This window comes from Oryzias latipes, chromosome 1, assembly GCF_053564925.1.
Source record: "Oryzias latipes strain Hd-rR chromosome 1, Olatipes_Hd-rR_3.1".
Classification (NCBI taxonomy): domain Eukaryota; kingdom Metazoa; phylum Chordata; class Actinopteri; order Beloniformes; family Adrianichthyidae; genus Oryzias; species Oryzias latipes.
This window is the reverse complement of record NC_136237.1, coordinates 10310061-10331692: the sequence shown is the minus strand read 5'-3', so window position 1 is coordinate 10331692 and position 21632 is coordinate 10310061. Positions and strand designations below refer to the sequence as shown.

The window sequence follows — 21632 nt, the reverse complement described above, 5'->3', positions numbered from 1 at the left end:
CGTTACATATACAGTTGGGCAAAAAAGTTTTTAGTCAGCCATCAATCGTGCAAAAAAAAAAACGTGTTAAAAAGATGAGTGAGGCCTGTAATTTTCATTATAGGTACATCTCAACTATGAGGCCAGATTTCTGTCCACAGCAATACTACAGTAAAAGCATGTTCTTAATGGTTGTTTGTACGGATCAGGCCTGAACATTTTAATTGTTTTAGTCTTTTGTTTGTTTTAATAACTTGTACAAATGGAGCCTGGGATTTGACGCAGCGAAAGTAAAATAGGTCGGACTCTACGGCCCTGGACCTGCTGCTGAAGTTACTGTGGTTGCTCCAAAGCTGAGATCATCCGACAAGTTTATTGGCCTGCCTGGAGTTGAATCTGTGAGGAGCACAAGCTGCCTCTCAGTCCTAATTCTGAAGTCAGAGGGAGAACAAAATGTTTTATTCCTAACAGAGCAGAGAACAACAGAACCTCTGACTCTTGTATCCAATAAGTCAGCTCATTTTAAAGGCAAAGCGGCTGCTGGTCCGAGAACAGTTGGACAGGAGCATGGTCACCATGGTTGCCATGGTTACAAAGGTCCTTCTTCTCTGTCTAAAGATGTCTGGACAGGGAAGTTCTGAGTCTCTGGAGGTTTGGTGTTGATTTGGTTCCTTTCCCGTCTGATCTAGGCTTGTCGTCGTCTTTGACATCTTCTTCCTTTACGAAGTTCCTGGTGTTCTCTGTAGGAGAAACATCTGGACTCAGATTGGGCCAGCTTGTCCGGCAGCCAAGGCCATGGTCATATCCATGAGTAATGCAGGCTGAGGGATGAGGATCATCTTTCAAAGGTCTTCTTTACTCCTGACACTCAGAGATTCTTCAAGTTCCTCTGAAATCCTTTCACTTTGGGGTTGATCATGTCACAGACCAGGCACCAGGTGAAAGTTTCTTCTTTGTTTTTGATTCCTCAGTCCAGCTGTGATCTAGATGACCCCACTCCCAATGTTAAAGTACAAGGGTTACAAATGTGTGAAATCTGTCTTCTGTTGGAAATAAACATTTCTTTATTTATTTATGTTCCAACCCTTGGTTGGTTGCTGTAATTTGAAACATCAGACGTCTGTTGGACCTTCAGGTGATTCAACAACACACATGAAAACCAGGCGTGTTCCCGGGAGTGTTCCCCTCATCTGCTGCAGATGTGTCTGCATCCACTGACGCCTGCGGCTGCTGCATGCAGACACTGCACTCCTTCACCTGCAGTCAAGACGCTCATCTGATCCAAAAGGCTTTGGCAGCTGCTCTGATGGCAGGTCTCCTGACATCTAAACTGATCACTGCTCCGGCACTAAGCTGAAAGGGGCCCAGCATCAGCAGGAGCCCAAGGGATTCTGGGAGTTCTCCTACCGTGTGGGGGTCTTCCAGCAGCGTCATGTCATATCCACTAAGAGACACCACAAACAGCACCACTCTGACGTCCTCGAAACAGCCCATCCACTTCCGGCGCTCGGTTCTCTGCCCCCCCACATCGTACATCCTGAAAACATGAGGGGTGGGGGGTGGGGGGCAGAGGAAGACTGATGAAAAGAAAGACATGATTCAAGTTTCTCCTTCAGCTGCTATTCTGCAAATCATCTCTGCGCTAGAAGGTTCAGGCAGAAGTTCCCCTTACTCTGCTGTGACCCCCCCCCACACACACACACACAGCAGATGGACAACAGTGATGGGGGGTCAGGGCAAATATGGCACGTTTGTGAGAGGGAGGGCAGTCGGGCAATGCTGAGGCAGGAAGAGGATGTGACTTTTCCTTGAAAAGTAATCAGATTACAGAGGCAGCAGAGATGTTTTTTGGAAAATGGGTGTGATGTTTGCAGCTCTGACACCACTTTAACCCCTTCATGCCGTATGTTGTTATATCGCGTTAAATCGAGGATTCCACTTCCTTTAGCATCACCTTGAATGAAAAAAAAAGAATATTTTTTACTATAATTGGAAATACTTTCAGGCATGAAGAGGTTAAATAAAATATTTTATTTGAAATTTAAAATCCGTTTCTGTTCATCTCCTTTGATATTTTAAAGTTTTATTTTATGAATTAACTTGTTTAGTTAGCAGACTTTTTAACACCTTTATATTGTAACGTGTTTTTGTTGGTTCAGATTTGATGGGAAGGTTCCTCAGTTGTTCACATTCACCTTCAAACCTGAAGGTCTCATCAGCTCCTTCCTGATCAAGCTCTCTGGGGTTCACGACTCTGTTTGATTGGGAGCTAAATAAAATCTATCAAACAAATTGAAGTTTGAATAATGGTTTGTAGAAGTGGGTGGAACAATTCACTTATAAAAATGATTTGAGTCCTATCATAATTTGTGGTTGCCGACACATTCATAGTCGATATTGGTTCATTTCCGATCCGATTGGATCCGATTCACTGACTTGAAATCGATTCAACCAGTGTGACTCAGAGATAAATACCTGGGTACTGAACAGTGCAGGTGAAGCTTTCCAGGTTCCTTGTATTTCTTGCTCTTATTAGAACATTCTACTTTTCACAAAGTGGACTGGAATCATGGCTTGATCATCTTTTGCTGCATCACGTGTGTGTAGTCCGCTCTGATGCACATTATCGTTTTTTTACATTGTAATAAAACCCAAAAGGTATTTTCTATTATTGGTTATAATTGTTTTATTTCCCTTTCAGAGGATGTTATAATGGTTTAGGTTGATTCGATTACCAACTTGCCTCAAACAGATCGATCTAGTTGGATTGTAGGGATCAAATTCGGTTCATCGATTAATTGTTACACCCTCTGTTTGTAGAGCATTAATGGAGAAGAGCTGCATTTGTGCAGATAAATAGTCTAAATTCTGCAAGAGCAAACAGAGCCGCTGAGGTTGAGCTGCAGACGTGGTGGTGGTGGTGGTGGGGTGCTCACTGTGAGAGGGAGCTCAGCTGTCAGTGACCTCAAGCACTAACACTTCATCAGAAAACTGGCAGACATTCAGATGCTCCCAACAGCGCAGAAACACGCGGCCTCTTCATCACAGGAATCAGAGCTGCTGTTGGTCCGGACGGCGTGCGCACCTGAAGACCCTGATTGTGACGGACGTGTCCTTTGCAGCAGAGTTTCCTGCACACTTGAATCACCAGCAGAAGATTGGATGAGCTTCATGTAAGGTCAGGCGTTTCCAAAACACACCACCTCTACCAGCCCACTGAACTGGAGTCCGCCTTTTCAATTTCAACCCAGAAAGGTCAACGTCCTCCAGGAAGATGGATCCCAAACACAGCGGGACACATATGACACCCCCCACCACCACCCCCGACCATCCATGAGCTCCTCTGTTGAGAGGACGGGAGGGAAAAGGCAGAGGAGGAAATGAAAACAGGGGAGGTCTGTTAGGCAGCAGCTTTATCAAACATCAGGATGGAAGGTGGGGGTCCAGGGTTTATCAAAACTGATCAGCTGAAACTCTTCAGCCGACAGCAAATAAGACATTCACGCTAACAAGACAATCCTCCAGGATTGGCATCTTCAGAAGTGAGACTGAAGCCGTTACCAGGACACGTCTGCTTCAGACCCTCCGAAGTTCCACAAAGCTGTGAACACCTCCAGATGAAACATCCAAAGGAAAACTGAACTTTCAGCACGTATGTCAAACAGATCCAGTATTCAGAGCTGTCCTCAACCCCACCATGGTGACCACTCTGCCCTACTGTTACTACTGGGTCCTGCAGTAGCTTCACATTTGTAACAAGCTTGTGTAACCCTTGTGCTATCCTAGGCACTTTAACATTGGGAGTTGGGTCATCTGGACCCACTAGACAGTGCTCTGAACCTTTTTTCTTCAATAATTTGGGATCTTCACTGGTGTCCATGGATTACATGAAATCTTTCCACCTTTATCCACCTTTGTCATGGTAGGGAGAACACGTCAATGTAAGTGTGGGGTCATCTCAGATAGCACAAGGGTTAATGGAGAAAAGAGTAAATTGTTCTGTTCATCTCTGCTCTGTTGGGAATAAATCTTGACTTGTGTGATTTGAGGGATTTTTAGTTTTCATTTATCAAATTAAGAAGACACACTCAAAATTTTCCAGGATTCCAGATGTGTTTCTGTGAACCCGTCCGTCTTCATATCGGAGCTGAATGTGGAGTTTTCCTTCATAGATGACAGAACAATCATCCAGAGGCTTCAGGGATCATCGGCTCACATGAAAGGGCGGACAGACTAAAGAGCGAAGCCAAAGTTTCCCGTCAGCAAAGACCAAGAACGACACGAGCGCCCACGAGTGAGGAGCACGACCGGTGGAAGCGGGCCAGCTCCATGATGCTGCAGTCACTGCTGAAGCAGCTCATTACTGCCAGCAAACATTTGTTCTTCAACAAACTTCCAGATCCATCTGCCTCCTCCTGACACCCACCCATTTAATGACATTAATTTATGTTAAGCCCCTCATCAAGCCCAGGGGGGCCGGATCTTCTGAGCATGCGCTCAGAGTGACGCATGTCAGTTTTCTGGATGCTATCATCTATTTCTTCAAAAGAGCAGAAGATGAGGGGGGAGGGGGGGTTGAGCGATCCATTCAGTGGCAACACCTGAGACCCCCCCCCACACGCCCCCCAGCTCAGAAACACATCCTCCATCTCTTCAAGGTGATGTCATCTAAGTTTGACAGGATAAAGGAACAAAATGGAAAAACTGGGATTGGGGGGGCGCAAGCGGCCTTTATCTAAGCGGGACAGCCGATGAACCTTCAAACTTCTCCCTGAGGAGAATCAAACGTAGCGAATGGTGACAGACGCGTCACAAGTCTGAGACGCAGGACGCCATGAGGATGTCAGCACACCGACGCGTTTATTTGATGTGGATTTTGTGTTTATATGCTAAACAGAGAGAAGGAACTTTATGGTCCTGCAGACGGGAGAAGCGAGGATAATGAAGGACGGGCTGGAACGGAGGGACAACTAAGTGAAGAAGCAATAATCTGATTTACCACAAGAGTTTGACAGATATGCACAATAACACGCAATAACAGCGACACACAACCTTCAGAAAGTGCAGGCCGCAAACACTCATCTGTGAGAAGCTGCTCTCTGAAGCCGGTGTCAGAATGAGAAGCAGGTTCCTCACTTATTATGACTAATCTGATGAAAAGGACCCACGTTACTGTGCAAAAACAGAATAAATGTGAAAATGAATCAGCGGTAGATGTTTTGCACTGGATTAAACCAGAGCCCCCCCCCCTTCCTAGCTGCACCTGTCAGACATCTCTGTTTCTGAGTACTGCCTGAACCTCCTTCATCATCTCACCTTTAGGAGGTCTACACTACTAGATCTTTGAGGTATCATCTTCATACTCACCTTACCGCACTTAAACTTACATTGAAACGTCTGCACAAAGCCACACCCCTGTAGCGTCACTCATGACAACATTGTCTTCAGCTTCTCTTCGTTCATGGACCCCATTTATCGGCATTTTAGTGAAGTCCACAGGACCTTACTGTGTAATTGTTTGTGTGGTCCTTTTCCCTCCGTCCACATGTTCATCCATCGTTAGAACTAGATGAATGGGACCCCACCCAGCTATTGCTGGGAGAAAGTGGGGTACACCACACCACAGGTCGACAGTCTGTGGCAGAGCCACAGACTCATGCACACCTAAGGACAAGTTAGAGACACCAGCTAAGCTCTGATGTGGTCACTTTGCTTCCCCCCTGTTGTCTGTCAGGTTTTAGTCAGTTTGCTCCGCTTGGGGAGCTTGATATTAAATTCGGATATTAATTTTCTGCTGGCTGTAGTGAATTCTTTTGGAAACAGAAAGAATACTCAATGGGGTGTCAGGTGAGTAGGACTGGTGTTGACGTTTATAATGCAGTTTGGGGACTGCTAGCTGTATAGCTTTGCTAACTTTATTCATCTTTCCTTTTATTGATGCTTGTTTCTGACGTTGGCTCCTGAATAAAGTTGTTGGTAAAAGAGCGATGTCTAGATGTTTGTTGCATTCTCAGTTCTTATTTTTTGTTGAGATGGCGTGCTTCTTGCTAACAGATGCCTTAGTGTATTAAATTTGCCTTCACCTTTATTTGTTCTGTTCCCTCATATCTTCTGAAGGAGATCGGCATTGAGAGCCGGGCTGAATCCGCCAAGGAGAGTCTCCTTCATTGAAGTTGTTTTTCTGTTTGTTTCTTTGAGGTGAACTGAGGGGTTGGAGTGTTATTTCAAGTATCTGCCTGGTTTCTAATGAGATGGTTATTCTTTTTCATTTATTTTTTATCTTGGTATATTCACTGGTTACTTTGTAATATCTGGACATGAAATACTTTTCTATTCCTAAAAAGTATCTCAAGAAGAATCTAGAATATTTTCATGATTATTATATTTTGGAAGAGTTCAAAGGTCAAACCCACCCAATCGTGCTTCAGGGAGAGTTCAGTCATTCCAAGATGAGGTTTGATGATGATGATTGAGGCCTCGCATCATCGATCACAGATCAATGCAGGAGTCTGACGTCTACTGATAATACCGAGCATCTTGCTCTTATCAGCAGGGCTTGCATGTGTGTGCATGTGTGTGCAGTGAGCTAATGACCAGTAGAAGTATTGATATATTAAATCAAACTGTCCATCAAACTCTCACTTTTCGGCTGCAGTCAGAGATAAGAGCGTGATGAAGAGCACAGGACGAGGTGGAAGCTGGACTTGGGCACAGCGGTGGAGAGCAGTGAGTAACACAGTATGGGTAACATAAAGCAGGCCAGGGCCAGAACTATAGAGGAAGTCTTGTGCTCATTGAAAAATGACAATGAATTGAGATGCATAAAGTGAAGATATATTTACAATGTAAACTAACAAGATATCAGTGAAAAGTTTATGGAAAAGACGATTCTGGTGTCCATATCCCTTTAAATGTTCAGAAGTCCAGTTTCGTGAGTTCAATGCGATCCAAATTCAGAGGGATAATCTAGTTGGCCTCCAACACAACCACAAAACCAGTATAAGGAGGTGTGTATGCTTCCTATCCCGGCCAGATATAGGCATGGGCAAGAGGGGGGTGACCCCCCCAAATGCCGTGACTGCCTCCCCAATTGTGACGGCCCGCTCCACCTAAAATTTGAAAAACATTTTTAAAAAATGATCAGTGCCTTCTCTGTCTTCTTTTCAAAGTAGCTGCTGGTTGGTAAATACAGAGGAAGGGCGTGGCCAATTGCTTCACCTGCTTGCTGCGCGAAGCTGCAGATAAATTTGTAAATATGTGGGAATTACATCAGTCTTTATTTTGTTCTGGACACCACTGGAAACACAAATTCATATGATGGTTTCTCAGATCGCAGCAGCATTTCCGCCTTCAGCGATCATCGGGAGCTTCGCGCTCCGCTATGCGAAGGCAGCTGGCGGTCCAAAGAAAAAAGCTTGTCCGCGGTGCGTTGGGAGGAGGACCGCAGAAGGCGGACATGGTGCTATGTAGTCCTGAGAAGCTGTGGAAACTCATCAGAAGTTCACAACCAACTCAAAGCCGTCTTCTCTGCCGCTAACACAGTCTGTCCAGTGGTCAAGTTAACTAACCAATCAGATGGCTCAAAAAAACTAGGAAGTGCCCGGTGTCAACCTTGTTGAACATTTGACTGACAGATTCTCCCAAGACCCCTTTCAAGTGGTAGGAGTGTAGACTTCCAACAAGCTCACTCCTGACTGCTGAGAGGGGTTGCCCTAGAAACGTTGACTCAGAACAACTTGTACCAATTGCTGCTTACTGAGGATACCTGGCTCCAACATGGCGGTATTCATATTAAAATGGCGACTGAATGACTTAATATCGTTAGAGGCAGAATAAGGCCATTTTCCATGGGTGACATCACACTCGCTCTGTCCAGTTCTCTTCAAAAGTCCATGCTCCTACCACCCAGTCCAAAGTTGTTGGGTCTCAGTTTTACAGCTCGAGTTGGGCTTCAAGTAAAGGCCCGGCAGATCATCGTCTGTTGGGAACATGGCATGTTCCCCATTGTGACAACGGGATCTATCCACTGCTCGTCCAACTTGCTTTACAGAAGTCACACTCATGTAAGAGTCATGTCTCTCGACAGTAACATCCAATTCTGTGATGGCCCCCTAACAGAGCGATGGCTTAAGCACCAACTATAAATCACATCAAGGCTGCAGGATGAAGATGTACCTGAAGATGAGATGGTTGACTTTGAACTGGGTCTCGATCACCCCAGTGGTCCTCAGCCGCACTCTCAGGACGTCTGCCTCTGTGGGCACGTAGTCTGGAGACGTGATGCGACTCAAGTTCTCAAAGAAACTGGTACACAAAGGAGGGAAGGTTAAAGACTTCACAGGGAAAGGAAATCATTCAAACAACCTGTAGTCACACTGGAGATCAAAAGAGACATTAAAATTAGTCGCTGGTTTGCAGCAACCTTCTCAGTGTGTGTGTGTGGGGGGGGTTACGGTGCACTGTGATAAGGCAGAGTCCCCGGGGGCGCTGCAGCAGTCATTCAGTCACAGGCAAAGCTTTTGGAAACTGATAAACTGCTAAATGAGTCTCTGCACAGACATTACTTTTAGTTTTTAGGAAACATTGCAACCTGACGACAACAACAAAAAAACACTTTTTACTAAAAACAGAGAGAAATAGGAAGATTCTTTAGAGATTATTGGAGATTTTCTCTAAAATGAAGAAAACACGCGTGATGATATCAAATGAAGAAAAAACAAGAATACTCTGCTTATGTCATGTCAGTAAACAAAACACAAATACAAACAGAGACACAAAAACACACACAAGTATACAAAAAAGCACACACATATCACGAATACACAAAAACACAAATACATGGACGTACAAGAATACACACACACATACAGAACACAAATACAAACATAGATATACAGACAAACATACCAGTTTTTTACATAATTATACAACAAAAACACACAATTACATAAAGATACACCAAAAACACACACAAAAACTAATACAAATGTACACACACACCCATACACACTCGAATACACACAGGCACATAAAAAAATCAAAAACGAAAACACACACACAACTAGCTTAATTTCCAACATGAGTGATCAGTTCATGGAGGACGTTCTGAGAGAAGTACCATGTTGCAGTCCAGAAAACGGTTTCATTTTAATGCATGTGACACTAACTGGTGTGACTGTGACACAATCAAAGGTCGTTGTGTGCGTTCTCCTCGATGTCGAACTCTGATGCGCTATTCTCTCAAACAAAGCTGAGTCCAGGTTGATCTCAGACAGGGAAAAATGCATCTCATTACAAGATAAGTGATCTGGTTTGAGATCAAGTCTGAGGACTTTTGGGTCGGAATTCTTCCCACAATGCTTTGCTTGAAGCTTGGAAGTACAGATAAGAACAATCAGGTATCACCACAAACAACAAGTGTGGATGTGACCTCACAGGGGGGTGGGGGGTGTCTATGGAGCGCAGAGGGTGATGCTGATAAATTGTGGATCTCAGTGGAAACCAGGGGGCCTGACATTGGAGATAACTTCACAACGAGGGAAGGGATGTGGACGGCCTCCCGCTGGTTCTCTGCTCCGCCTTCCGCCCCATCAGCTTTAAAGCATCATTTCTGCATCTAATCTCCCATTTTCTTCAGCCTTGCTGAGTTCAAACAAGTCGGACTTCTGTTTAAATTTAGGCTTAAAGGCTAAGAGGTTAAAGTGGCACCAAGCTGCTTCATCAGCCGAGCATCTGCTGCAGCTAATGAGACCTGTTCCCCTCAGCGCCGGGCATTTGCAGAGTACTCACTACAGCGCAGAGTCGTTCAGCTCGTACTCGCATCCCTGAGCCGCCGCCGCTCGCACCCCCTGATCCGCCCACAGACAGGACAGGGCGTGGCCCACAAACGGAAGCAGCACCTGCTCTTCATCAAAACACCGCCCACACGCCAGCACACAACGGGCGTGGACCTGCGGGAGGAAGACACAGAGAAAGATGAAGATCGGGGGAGAAGAAGGCCTCAAAGGGATGGACAGATGCGAGGATGCAGAAAGTAATGGGTGGATAGATTGACGAATGTAAGGCTGCACAGATGAATTGTTGGAGACGGAAAGAGGTGGTAACTTCACCAACAAAGTCTAATCAAATGTAATCAATTACACCCCAAACTGACACACACCAACTCCTGCTGATTTTCAAGTCATAAGAATCAGATTCAGTGATAAGATGCTGCCCTCTGGTGGAGATATAGGTGAAACAGAAGCTTGGGGTGGGGGGTGGATACGGGTGGGGGTTACAGTGCAAAGGAACAGAGAAGGGAAAACGGCGTGAACGTCTACCTTGTTCCTGCTGTTAGCCAGGTTGATGTGGAGGAGACCCATCCCATGGAGGACAAACTTCATGGAAGTCAGGAGGTTATCCAGAACCGCTGGCTGCAAAGGTCAAAGTTCAAGACAAAAAAAAGTCTATCGTTGTGTCCGAATTCCTTCTGTCCTCACTATAAAGTGCACTAAATAGTGCGTTTGCCAATTTGTAGTGCTGTCCGAATCTACAATTACAAAATTGAGTGCCCTGAAAATTTCCCAGAAGTCTATGTGAAAAACCAGTGTGCTTCAGTGTTCACTGTATTTGCGAATGTAGACCACAATGCATTGCGTCAGAACAATTTTTTGCCAAAAAAATATATTTAAATGTTATTTTTTAATAAACCATCAACACTTTTAACTTCAAAATGAAGTGGACTCAAACATAATCATCGCAAAACGCTCACATCAATTAGATTTTAAAATCGTGAAATCGATGACGTCACATTCACCATTTAAAAAAAAAAAAGTAATGAGCATGGTGTCTGAATTGCTTTTAAAACTACATAGTGCCGCACTATATAGTTTTTTGGTAGTTAGGGGTTAGGGTGGGAAATCAGACACAGCCTAAGAAAATTTCCTGCTTTGTGTTTGTCAAAGGACGGACGGCTTTAGGCCACACACAAAAAACAGAAGTTCATGAAGATGGACAAGATCAGTAAAGGGGGAGTTACAGGGACAAGAAAGAGAAGAGGAAGACCAGAGCGGAGGTCAAGAGGACACAAAGGGGGCGAGTGTGACTGATGGACAGAGTAAATGGTAAATGGCTTAACAGTCAAGGCAAGGTGGGGTTCAGTGTCTTGCCCAAGGACACTCTTCCGATCAAAGGTTGACCGCCCTACCACTGCACCACGGCCGCCCAAAGTAGGGGATGGAGACAGCTGAAGGCCAGGTTTAACTTTACAGTTTATCAAAAAAGAACTAAACTCAGAAGTTTTTTTCAATCCTGTGAACATGACGCATGAAGGGGGACGGCACATGGAGCGGAATTTGCTAGACGCTCTTGAAATATGCCAAACTTGTGGGACTAAGTTGACTTGAATACACCCCCCCCACTAAACAAACTAAAACATGTGCAAAAATGTACAAATCTGAGTCAAACTGGCAGCTTTTTCTTTAATTACCAACAGCTGTAAATGAATAAGAAAAGAAAAAAAAATTGTAAGACATAAAAATACTGGAAGCCGGGCTGTAGGTGTGTTTATTTTTGGTGTAAAATTGAACTTTTAACGCAGGAGTCAAAATAAAATGGCTTCTTTTTGACACCAGTCTCTAATGGGGCTCGGAGGAAGTGCAAGATTCAATAGTTTCTGCTTCAAATACTGAACAGAAGCTGGATGTTGGGTGGATGCTTCTAAAAATCTGTGAAATCGACAGGTTGGATCCAACAGGTCTTTTGTTTTCCTTCATGTTGTTGTTTCAGGGCTCCAGACTGCGAGCAATTGGTCGCATTTTGCGACCAAAATTTGAGAGTGTGCGACTGAATTTTACATCCAGTCGCACATGTGCGACCAGTAAATTTGCTTCCCCCACCCTTCGTATTTTTTATACATCAAACGTGGAAGGGGCACATCAATGATCAATGAAATAATCAATGAGACGCAAGCCACACGGACGCAGGCAGACACACACACTCGCGCACATACTCATGAAACGCGAGCACGTACACTCTCGCGTGATACCTGTCTGTGAGGCGGCCACTGCGTGTGAGAAGAATAGGGAAAGCCACTGTGAGTGGCTAAAATGCGTGGAGGGGGCGGGGCCTAGAGATAATCGAGTGCGCGTAAACATCTGTGGGAAGGAAACTGAGACAAATATCACAACCTGATATCTGCGTCTGAGCTATGGGTAAGCGAACTATTGATTCGTTCTTCCGACCTGCGGCTAGTGTACCAGTGCCAGAGTGTACAGCAGGGGTCTCAAACTCGCGGCCGCAGGCTATTTGCGGCCCCCAAGATGATATTTTGCGGTCCCCGCCTTAATATGAAGGTTTAATGTTACTGCAGCCCGCCAGTTTGTATGAATGACACTTTTTCATCGTCGTGCACGGAGCTGACCAACCAATCACAGTGGGGTATATGACTCTTGGGGGCGGGACAATGACAGGGTTTGAAAGCAGGAAACCTGACAGCCCCCTCCCTCCCCGGGCCACATTAAGAAGTTCCTTACTTTCCTTTTGAACGTATTTATTCGCTCGTAATTTTCTAAATACATGCAGTCCGTGCTGAACTTTTCTCTGGGCCGCACAGACCCGGAGGAAGGTTTAGGTTTTGGTTACGGTTACGGCAGCACACCGCTCCCGTCCCGCGGGAGTCGGGTCAGCTGAGGAGAATAAATGTCCCACACCTACATGCGTGACAGCCAACGGGGCTTGAACTTTAAACACGTGCGGGCAAAAACAACATTAGTTTTAGACACACTGAAAACACTTGGGGAAAATGCAACGATAGACGTGTTTGAGATGAACCAGCACCTCGCCTGGATCGTTGGGGACACCAGGCGGGGGGGCTGAGAGATGAAAGCGAATCTGCAGCAAGACTGAAGGACAACAGTTGGAGTTGTCCTTAACATTCAATTTAGTTTTAATATTATTCTCCCCCTTAGTATGATCTGTGTTATTATATATTTTATGATTATTTTAATGTTTTGTGATGTATGTAGCCTTTTTTAATGAATTGGTATTTTAAAGTATTTTAATTAATCACTCCACTACAAAAACCATCAGGACACATGTCCCATAATGCATTGTTTTGTAGTCTCTAGTTTCCAGCTGTGTCCGGGTAGGTTTGCCCCTTGCTCCCATCCCTTTCTCGGGATATTTTTGTGATGATTGACAGTTGATGTTGGAGCAAAAACAAAAATATATGTCTCACACCAGGTGATCTGCGCAGCGTTGAGTTCACCTGGGTGATCTCAAACACGCTTGTTGTGCATCTTGGCTGCACCTATTTGGTGTCACAAAGATAGATTTCCATCAGTTTTCTTTACTTATTTGTACTGTCATGACAGCGATGCTTTTGTCAGTTTACCTTCTTGTTGCATCTTCAAAAGTGCAGAATAAAATGTGACACTGAATTTGAAACAGCACATTGTAATTTCTGCATCTATTATTAAAGTATTTATTAGTAATACAGTGGAAATTAGTAGATTTGGTTAGAATGTTGATTTACGGTATGCGCCCCTAAATTTTCTGGTTGCGCCCCTAAATTTTTCAGTTAGGGGCCACAGTGCTCCTAGTGAAAAAAGTTAGTCTGGAGCCCTGTGAGGGGCTGTAAGCTAGCAAGAGAGAGTGTAAAAGGGTCAGGGGAAATAAGTGGAGGCCTACTGCAGTGTAAAACTCCCGCCTACAACATGCACGCCTGCAAAAACGTCCAGTTTGGGCTCAGCAGCCGCTGTTTCTGTTGATAATAGACACGTTCTTGTTAGGAAATGCTCTGACACAGGACAGCTGATCTCTTAGCTTAGAGAGCTGGACCAGAACAATAGTTCTCTGTGCCAGACTCACTAAACCTCCACTGAAAGTACCCACAATCCTCAGAGATGAGGCAGGTGGCAGCAAGCAAAGGGTTTAAGGTGTGACTATGACTGTTCACTTGATATTGCTTTAACGCCGGTTCCTCCACTTTTTTCCTTTTTGATATTTTCATTTCTTCTTTGCTGACATGCTTGCAGTGTTTGACCCAAAGTGTGCACATAGTTTGACAGATAAATGGGGAGTGCACACTTTTAGGACAGTCTTCCTTCCTCATCCTCTCCTATTCAGTTCATTTGTCACGCTCTGGTCTGTTGGAAGTGTCTGCTTTTACTGACCTGCCATGTCTGTTCTCCCAAATGAGGACACGGCTTTCACTAAACCACCAGCCCCAAATCTATTTCTTCAGATGTTTAAGGCAAAATGTTTCTCACTTTTTCCTGATCTTAGTAGACCTTTTGTTTGGGAGTTAATCATTTGACTAGTTTGACGCTTTGGAGGTTGAGGATTGTTTGCTAACCCAACCCCTGTTGGATCTTCACTCATGCGGAGCAGAGCGCTGCGGTCAGCTCTCGAGTTTCTCCTGATTGATAGAGACCAAAACAAACACAGGGCTCCAGACTAACTTTTTTCACTAGGAGCACAGTGGCCCCTAACTGAAAAATTTAGGGGCGCAACCAGAAAATTTAGGGGCGCATACCGTAAATCAATATTCTAACCAAATCTACTAATTTCCACTGTATTACTAATAAATACTTTAATAATAGATGCAGAAATTACAATGTGCTGTTTCAAATTCAGTGTCACATTTTATTCTGCACTTTTGAAGATGCAACAAGAAGGTAAACTGACAGCACCATCGCTGTCATGACAGTATAAATAAGTAAAGAAAACTGATGGAAATCTATCTTTGTGACACCAAATAGGTGCAGCCAAGATGCACAACAAGCGTGTTTGAGATCACCCAGGTGAACTCAACGCTGCGCAGATCACCTGGTGTGAGACATATATTTTTGTTTTTGCTCCAACATCAACTGTCAATCATCACAAAAATATCGCGAGAAAGGGATGGGAGCAAGGGGCAAACCTACCCGGACACAGCTGGAAACTAGAGACTACAAAACAATGCATTATGGGACATGTGTCCTGATGGTTTTTGTAGTGGAGTGATTAATTAAAATAATTTAAAATACCAATTCATTAAAAAAGGCTACATACATCACAAAACATTAAAATAATCATAAAATATATAATAACACAGATCATACTAAGGGGGAGAATAATATTAAAACTAAATTGAATGTTAAGGACAACTCCAACTGTTGTCCTTCAGTCTTGCTGCAGATTCGCTTTCATCTCTCAGCCCCCCCGCCTGGTGTCCCCAACGATCCAGGCGAGGTGCTGGTTCATCTCAAACACGTCTATCGTTGCATTTTCCCCACGTATTTTCAGTGTGTCTAAAACTAATGTTGTTTTTGCCCGCACGTGTTTAAAGTTCAAGCCCCGTTGGCTGTCACGCATGTACGTGTGGGACATTTATTCTCCTCAGCTGACCCGACTCCCGCGGGAGCGGTGTGCTGCCGTAACCCGTTTGATGTGCCGCCGTAACCAAAACCTTAACCTTCCTCCGGTTCTGTGCGGCCCAGAGAAAAGTTCAGCACGGACTGCATGTATGTAGAAAATTACGAGCGAATAAATACGTTCAAAAGGAAAGTAAGGAACTTCTTAATGTGGCCCGGGGAGGGAGGGGGCTGTCAGGTTTCCTGCTTTCAAACCCTGTCATTGTCCCGCCCCCAAGAGTCATTTACCCCACTGTGATTGGTTGGTCAGCTCCGTGCACGACGATGAAAAAGTGTCATTCATACAAACTGGCGGGCTGCAGTAACATTAAACCTTCATATTAAGGCGGGGACCGCAAAATATCATCTTGGGGGCCGCAAATAGCCTGCGGCCGCGAGTTTGAGACCCCTGCTGTACACTCTGGCACTGGTACACTAGCCGCAGGTCGGAAGAACGAATCAATAGTTCGCTTACCCATAGCTCAGACGCAGATATCAGGTTGTGATATTTGTCTCAGTTTCCTTCCCACAGATGTTTACGCGCACTCGATTATCTCTAGGCCCCGCCCCCTCCACGCATTTTAGCCACTCACAGTGGCTTTCCCTATTCTTCTCACACGCAGTGGCCGCCTCACAGACAGGTATCACGCGAGAGTGTACGTGCTCGCGTTTCATGAGTATGTGCGCGAGTGTGTGTGTCTGCCTGCGTCCGTGTGGCTTGCGTCTCATTGATTATTTCATTGATCATTGATGTGCCCCTTCCACGTTTGATGTATAAAAAATACGAAGGGTGGGGGAGGCAAATTTACTGGTCGCACATGTGCGACTGGATGTAAAATTCAGTCGCACACTCTCAAATTTTGGTCGCAAAATGCGACCAATTGCTCGCAGTCTGGAGCCCTGCCTCACAACCCCAGCCTATCATTAGGGCGGTCGTGGTGCAGCGGTAGGGCGGTTGAACTCTGATTGGAAGACTGCAGGTTCGATTCCCACCCTGCCAGCCCCTGTGCCGAAATGTCCTTGGGCAAGACACTGGCACCCACCTTGCCTCTGGTGGAAGGTTGGCGCCCGTGTTCGGCAGCATTTTAATATCAGCTACTGATTCACCACTATTGCATTCTATATATATCCTCAATCATGAGACAAATGTCCCAAGAAAAACTTTAAAAACACTATTTTTATTGGAGTGGGTCTAATATAAATGCAATAAAGCGTTTAAATGTGACAGAGGAAACAGTTGGGAACTTCATGCACATGCATGTGTGCGCATGCACAAACATGCATGCGAACAGGTCCCTGCACATGTGTACAAAAAAACTCTGCTGCAGTACTGGCCTGAGAGCAAATGTATACATGTGGAGGCACAAACTAAATGAACTTTTGTCCAAACAGAACTGAAGCGATGATGAAGAACAACTCTTCATCATTCTTCACACCAGAAAAAAGAAACACAAACTAAACAAACTGATCAGCAAAGTTTTGATTTGTGGTACGAAGGGTTTATTATGCTCCCGTGAGTCCTGCCTTCATCTGTGAGTAGAACACTCACATATTCATGAAGATCACACTACAAAAAACAGCTGTGTTCCTTCAGAACACCGCAAAAATCTGACCCTGTGGTGATGGTATCATGATATGGGTCTAACAGCAAAGTGATGCTCACATATTGTACAACACTGTTATGTCTATTTCTAGCATGAAGTAAAAGAAAATGTGATGAATGGAATCAAATTTATTTATTAAACAGATCCATTTCCTCCAAAACCCTCTTAATTAATGAGTTAATTAATGATAACAAACTAGCCTTAACAGAAACATGGCTCCAACAGGATGACTATGTTAGACTGAATGAAGCAACCCCCCCCCCGCTATAATAACTATCAGAAATCCAGGGAAAGGAGGCGTTTTAGCAGTAATATGGTAAATGGCCTATACTTATATAATGCTGTTCTACCTACAAGGCCCAAAGTGCTTTACAGTCAGACACACATTCACCCAGTCACACACTGGTGGCGGCTCCACTGCCGAACACTGGCGTCAACCTACCACCAAAGGGAAGGTGGGGTTCAGTGTCTTGCCCAAGGTCACATCGACTTATGGGCATGCAAGGCGGGAATCAAACCTGCAATTTTACGATCATGGGTCGAACGCCCTACTGCTGCACCACGGCCAACAACCTAGCTTACTTGTCAGCACTAAAGTCAAACATGTTTATAACTCCTCTTGAACCCAGAAAAAACTGAGGTCATTATACTTGGTCCTAAAAACCTCAGAGATGCTCTGTCTGCTCAGATAGTCTCCCTGGATGGTATAAGTATAGCCCCCAATTCCACAGTTAGAAACCTTGGGGTTTTACTTGACCAGGATTTATCATTTAAGGCTCACATATCTCAGGCATGTAGAACTGCCTTTTTTCACCTGCGGAATATTGCTAAGATCAGAAATATACTTTCTAAGAGTGATGCTGAAAAACTCATCCATGCATTTGTTACGTCGAGGCTGGATTACTGTAACTCCTTGTTAGCAGCGTGTCCTAAGAGTTCCTTAAGAAGTCTCCAGCTTGTTCAGAACGCAGCTGCTAGATTGTTAGCTGGAACCAGCAGAAGAGATCACATCACTCCTGTGTTAGTTTCGCTCCATTGGCTCCCAGTTGATTCTAGAATTAAGTTCAAGATCCTCCTGTTAACCTATAAGGCCTTACATGGAATGGCCCCGTCCTATATTAAGGACCTCATAGTCCCTTACCAACCAATCAGAACACTTCGCTCGCAAAATGCAGGACTGCTTGTGGTTCCTAGAATTGGTAAAAGTACGGTTGGAGGTAGAGCGTTTAGCCACCAAGCCCCTGTCTTATGGAATAAACTCCCAGCTCATATAAGAGAGGCCGACTCAGTTTCTACATTCAAAGCTAGACTGAAAACATTCCTCTTTGGACAGGCTTATTGTCAGACTAGTTAGTATTCAGAGATTATTTAACTTAATGTTAGTTTGTTTAAATTAAATTTAATAATAACTATTTCTTTTAAAAGGCTGCTAGAAGTTGAAGCTGGGGTAACTATGGTGCACTGGGGTTCTGTCCTCTTTCCTTTTTTACTTCTACCCTTCCTCTCCTCTATTCTTGATCATAATTTATCATTTAGTTCTCCATGCCTCTGTTTGGTGCAGTGCGATTCATGTATTGTCCCTCTTTTCCTCTCCCCTCCTGGGGAGTGGGAGTGCTTCCAGACTCCAGTTGGCTCATCCGTGCTCCAGTTCCTGACCGTTTACCTCGCCTTCGCTCCCGCTCCTACACCTGGCTGTGGATCCTGCCTCTGGCTCATCTCTGGCTCGTCTCTGCTCTGTACCTGACCGAGTACCTCGTCTCTGCTCCTGCTCCTACACCTGGCTGTGGTTCCTGTCTCCGGCTCGACTCGCGCCTTTGACTGTCCCGATAACCACGGCTGGATGAAGCTCGTCTGCTGGACTTTTATATATGTAGTTGTAGATTTAGATAAGTTAATTCTTCTCTAAGATTTCTGGTAAATCGCCTGTCCGTCCTGGGGGAGGATCCCTCCTTCATGTGGGCACCCCTGAGGTTTCTTCGTTTTTTCCGGAATCCGGTTTTTTTGGGAGTTTTTCCTTACCGCGAAGGGGGGTCTAAGGGCAGGGATGCCAGTATAGCTTAGTCAGTTTGTTAGTTCATTTTAGTATTTTTCTATTGAACTCTTTGTATTCGTGATCCTTTTGATTTCATGTTTTACTTCGAAGCCCATCGAGACGACTGTTGTTGTGATTTTGGGCTGTACAAATAAAATTGAATTGAACTCCTTTTAAAGCATAATATTGTCTATAAATCACCCAAACAGGAAGACTCAAAAAGCAGTTTTATTCATAATTATTAATCCTATCTATGCTTTACATGCTGCCCCTGGAAACATAATTAGGAAACACTGCATTAATTTTCTCTGTTATGCAGATGAGATGCAGTTGTATTTATCCATTAAACCTGACCAGAATGACCATATAGAGAAACTGAATGCCTGCATCAGAGACATCAAGACCTGGATGACAATTAATTACCTTCTACTGAACTCAGAAAAAACTGAGGTCATTATACTAGGTCCTAAAAACCTCAGAGATGCTCTGTCTGCTCAGATAGTCTCCCTGGATGGCATAAGTATAGCCCCCAATTCCACAGTTAGAAACCTTGGGGTTTTATTTAACCAAGATTTCTCTTTTGAGGCTCACATACTGTATTACAGGCTTTTAAAACTGCATTTTTTCCACCTGCGGAACATAGGTAAGATCAGAGATAAATTCTCTAAAAGTGATGCTGAAAAGCTCCTCCATGTATTTGTTAGACTGGATTACTGTTACTCTTTGTGAGCAGCGTGTCCTAAGAGTTTCTTAGGGGCGGCAGTGGTGCAGCGGTAGGGCGGTCGACCCATGATCGTAAGATTGCAGGGCAAGACACTGAACCCCACCTTGCCTCTGGTGGGAGGTTGGCGCCAGTGTTCGGCAGCGGACATTCACACCAGTGTGTGAATGTGTGTGTGCATGGGTGAATGGGACTGTGACTGTAAAGCGCTTTGGGCCTTCGTAAGAAGGTAGCAAGCGCTATATAGGTATACGCCATTTACCATTTAAGAAGTCTCCAGCTTGTTTCAGAATGCAAAAGCTAGATTGTTAGCAGGAACTAGCAGAAGAGATCACATCACTCCTGTGTTAGTTTCACTTCACTGGCTCAGTTGAATCAAGAATCAAGTTCAAAATCCTCCTGCTTATCTATAAGGCCTTGCAAACGTATGACCCCATCCTATATTAAAGACCTCTTACTGCCTTACCACCCAAACAGAACACTTTGCTCACAAAATGCAGGACTGCTTGTGGTTCCTAGAATTAATAAAAGTACGGTTGGAGGTAGAGCGTTTAGCCACCAAGCCGCTGTTCTATGGAATATGCTCCCAGCTCATGTAAGAGAGGCCGACACAGTTTCTCTATTCAAAGTTAGAATTAAAACATTCCTCTTTGGACTGGCTTATTGTCAGACTAGCTAGTATTCATAGAATATTACCTTGCTGTTAACGTGGTTAAATTAAACTTAATAACAATAACTATTTGTTTTTGGTAGGCTGCTAATAGTTAAAAGCTGGGGAAACTATGGTGCACTGGGGTTCTGTCCTCTATTCTCATCTACTTCTACTTCTACTCTCCTCTACTCTTGATCACTATGATTTTTCCAGAATCCGTTGTTTTAGGAGTTTTTCCTTACCAAGAAGGAGGGTCTAAGGGCAGGGTTTAGTTTAGTTTAGTCTGTTTAGTTAGTTCATTTTAGAATTTTCCTATTGAATATATTTATTCACGATCCTTATGATTTAATGTTTACTTTACAATTACTGGTACGAAGGCCATTGAGACAACTGTTGTTGTGATTTTGGGCTATATAAATAAAATTGAATAGAATTTTCCTCAAGGTAAAATCCTTTTTTCGTTTTTTCTTTATATTCCAAAAGACTATGTTTACATTGCAAGGAAAATAAGGAACATGGAAGACTCCAAACTCTGTCAACCATCCTTCAGTTTAAACCAGAAGTTTAGAAGAAAAAGTTTTTACAATTTAGGAATTAACTAGTTTTAACCGAGATCTTCTGCTGAAGTCCACCTTTTGAAAATACACGCGCGCGCGCGCGCGCCCCCGTTTCTCACCTTGAAGCTGAGGAGCTCGTGCCCGCTGAATCCGCCGCTGTGGATAATCTTCATCTGTTTGACCAAAGTGCTCTTCCCGCTCTCCGCCGCTCCTGCGGGTCGACACCAGTCGGTTAATGCCCGGGTCCGAGTGCGGGTCCGAATCGAACCGCAGTCTGCTCTCACCCAGCAGCAGGACTCGAACCTCCTTCATGTCCCTCTTGGCGCACTCCAGCAGCTCCCGGTCTATCCCGGCGCTGCGGATCCTCGCCTCCCTGTCCTCTGGAAGTTCGATTCCCAGGCACAGCCCCATCCCCATCATGTCCTGTCCGACCTGCTGCGGACTTCAGAACCAGAACCCGCTGCAGAACTTTAGGACCAGCCGGTCCATCAGACTGAGCGCCTTTTGCGGTCTTGGCGGGACTCTCCAGAGGAGGACCCGTACCCCACCTCCTAAAACAGAGGGCCCTCCCCCTGCCGCTGCCCACATGGAACGGACAGCCCAGCCTCTTCCCAGGAAGTGACGTTTGTTTGTTTACAGCTTTACCTGAGAGCCACAAAAGCAGGTGAGCAAACCCTGCTGCGCATGCGGCGTACGGAGGCTCAGGAAAGTCT

The 21632-nt window shown here is 44.7% G+C and overlaps 1 protein-coding gene across 1 annotated transcript in view; it reads right to left on the bottom strand.

The window, feature by feature from the left end:
* LOC144986774 (guanine nucleotide-binding protein G(o) subunit alpha-like) overlaps window positions 1–21508 on the bottom strand; it is a 28029-nt gene extending 6521 nt beyond the window's left edge. The window contains exons 1-6 of the mRNA XM_078934847.1: window positions 21204–21508; window positions 21039–21130; window positions 10299–10391; window positions 9769–9929; window positions 8155–8283; window positions 1387–1516 (exon numbers count right to left, since the gene is read on the bottom strand). Of these exons, the coding sequence (XP_078790973.1) occupies window positions 1387–1516; window positions 8155–8283; window positions 9769–9929; window positions 10299–10391; window positions 21039–21130; window positions 21204–21339 (741 nt within the window). The 5' untranslated portion in view covers window positions 21340–21508. The remainder of the gene's footprint in view (window positions 1–1386; window positions 1517–8154; window positions 8284–9768; window positions 9930–10298; window positions 10392–21038; window positions 21131–21203) is intronic.
* Window positions 21509–21632: the final 124 nt, after the last annotated feature.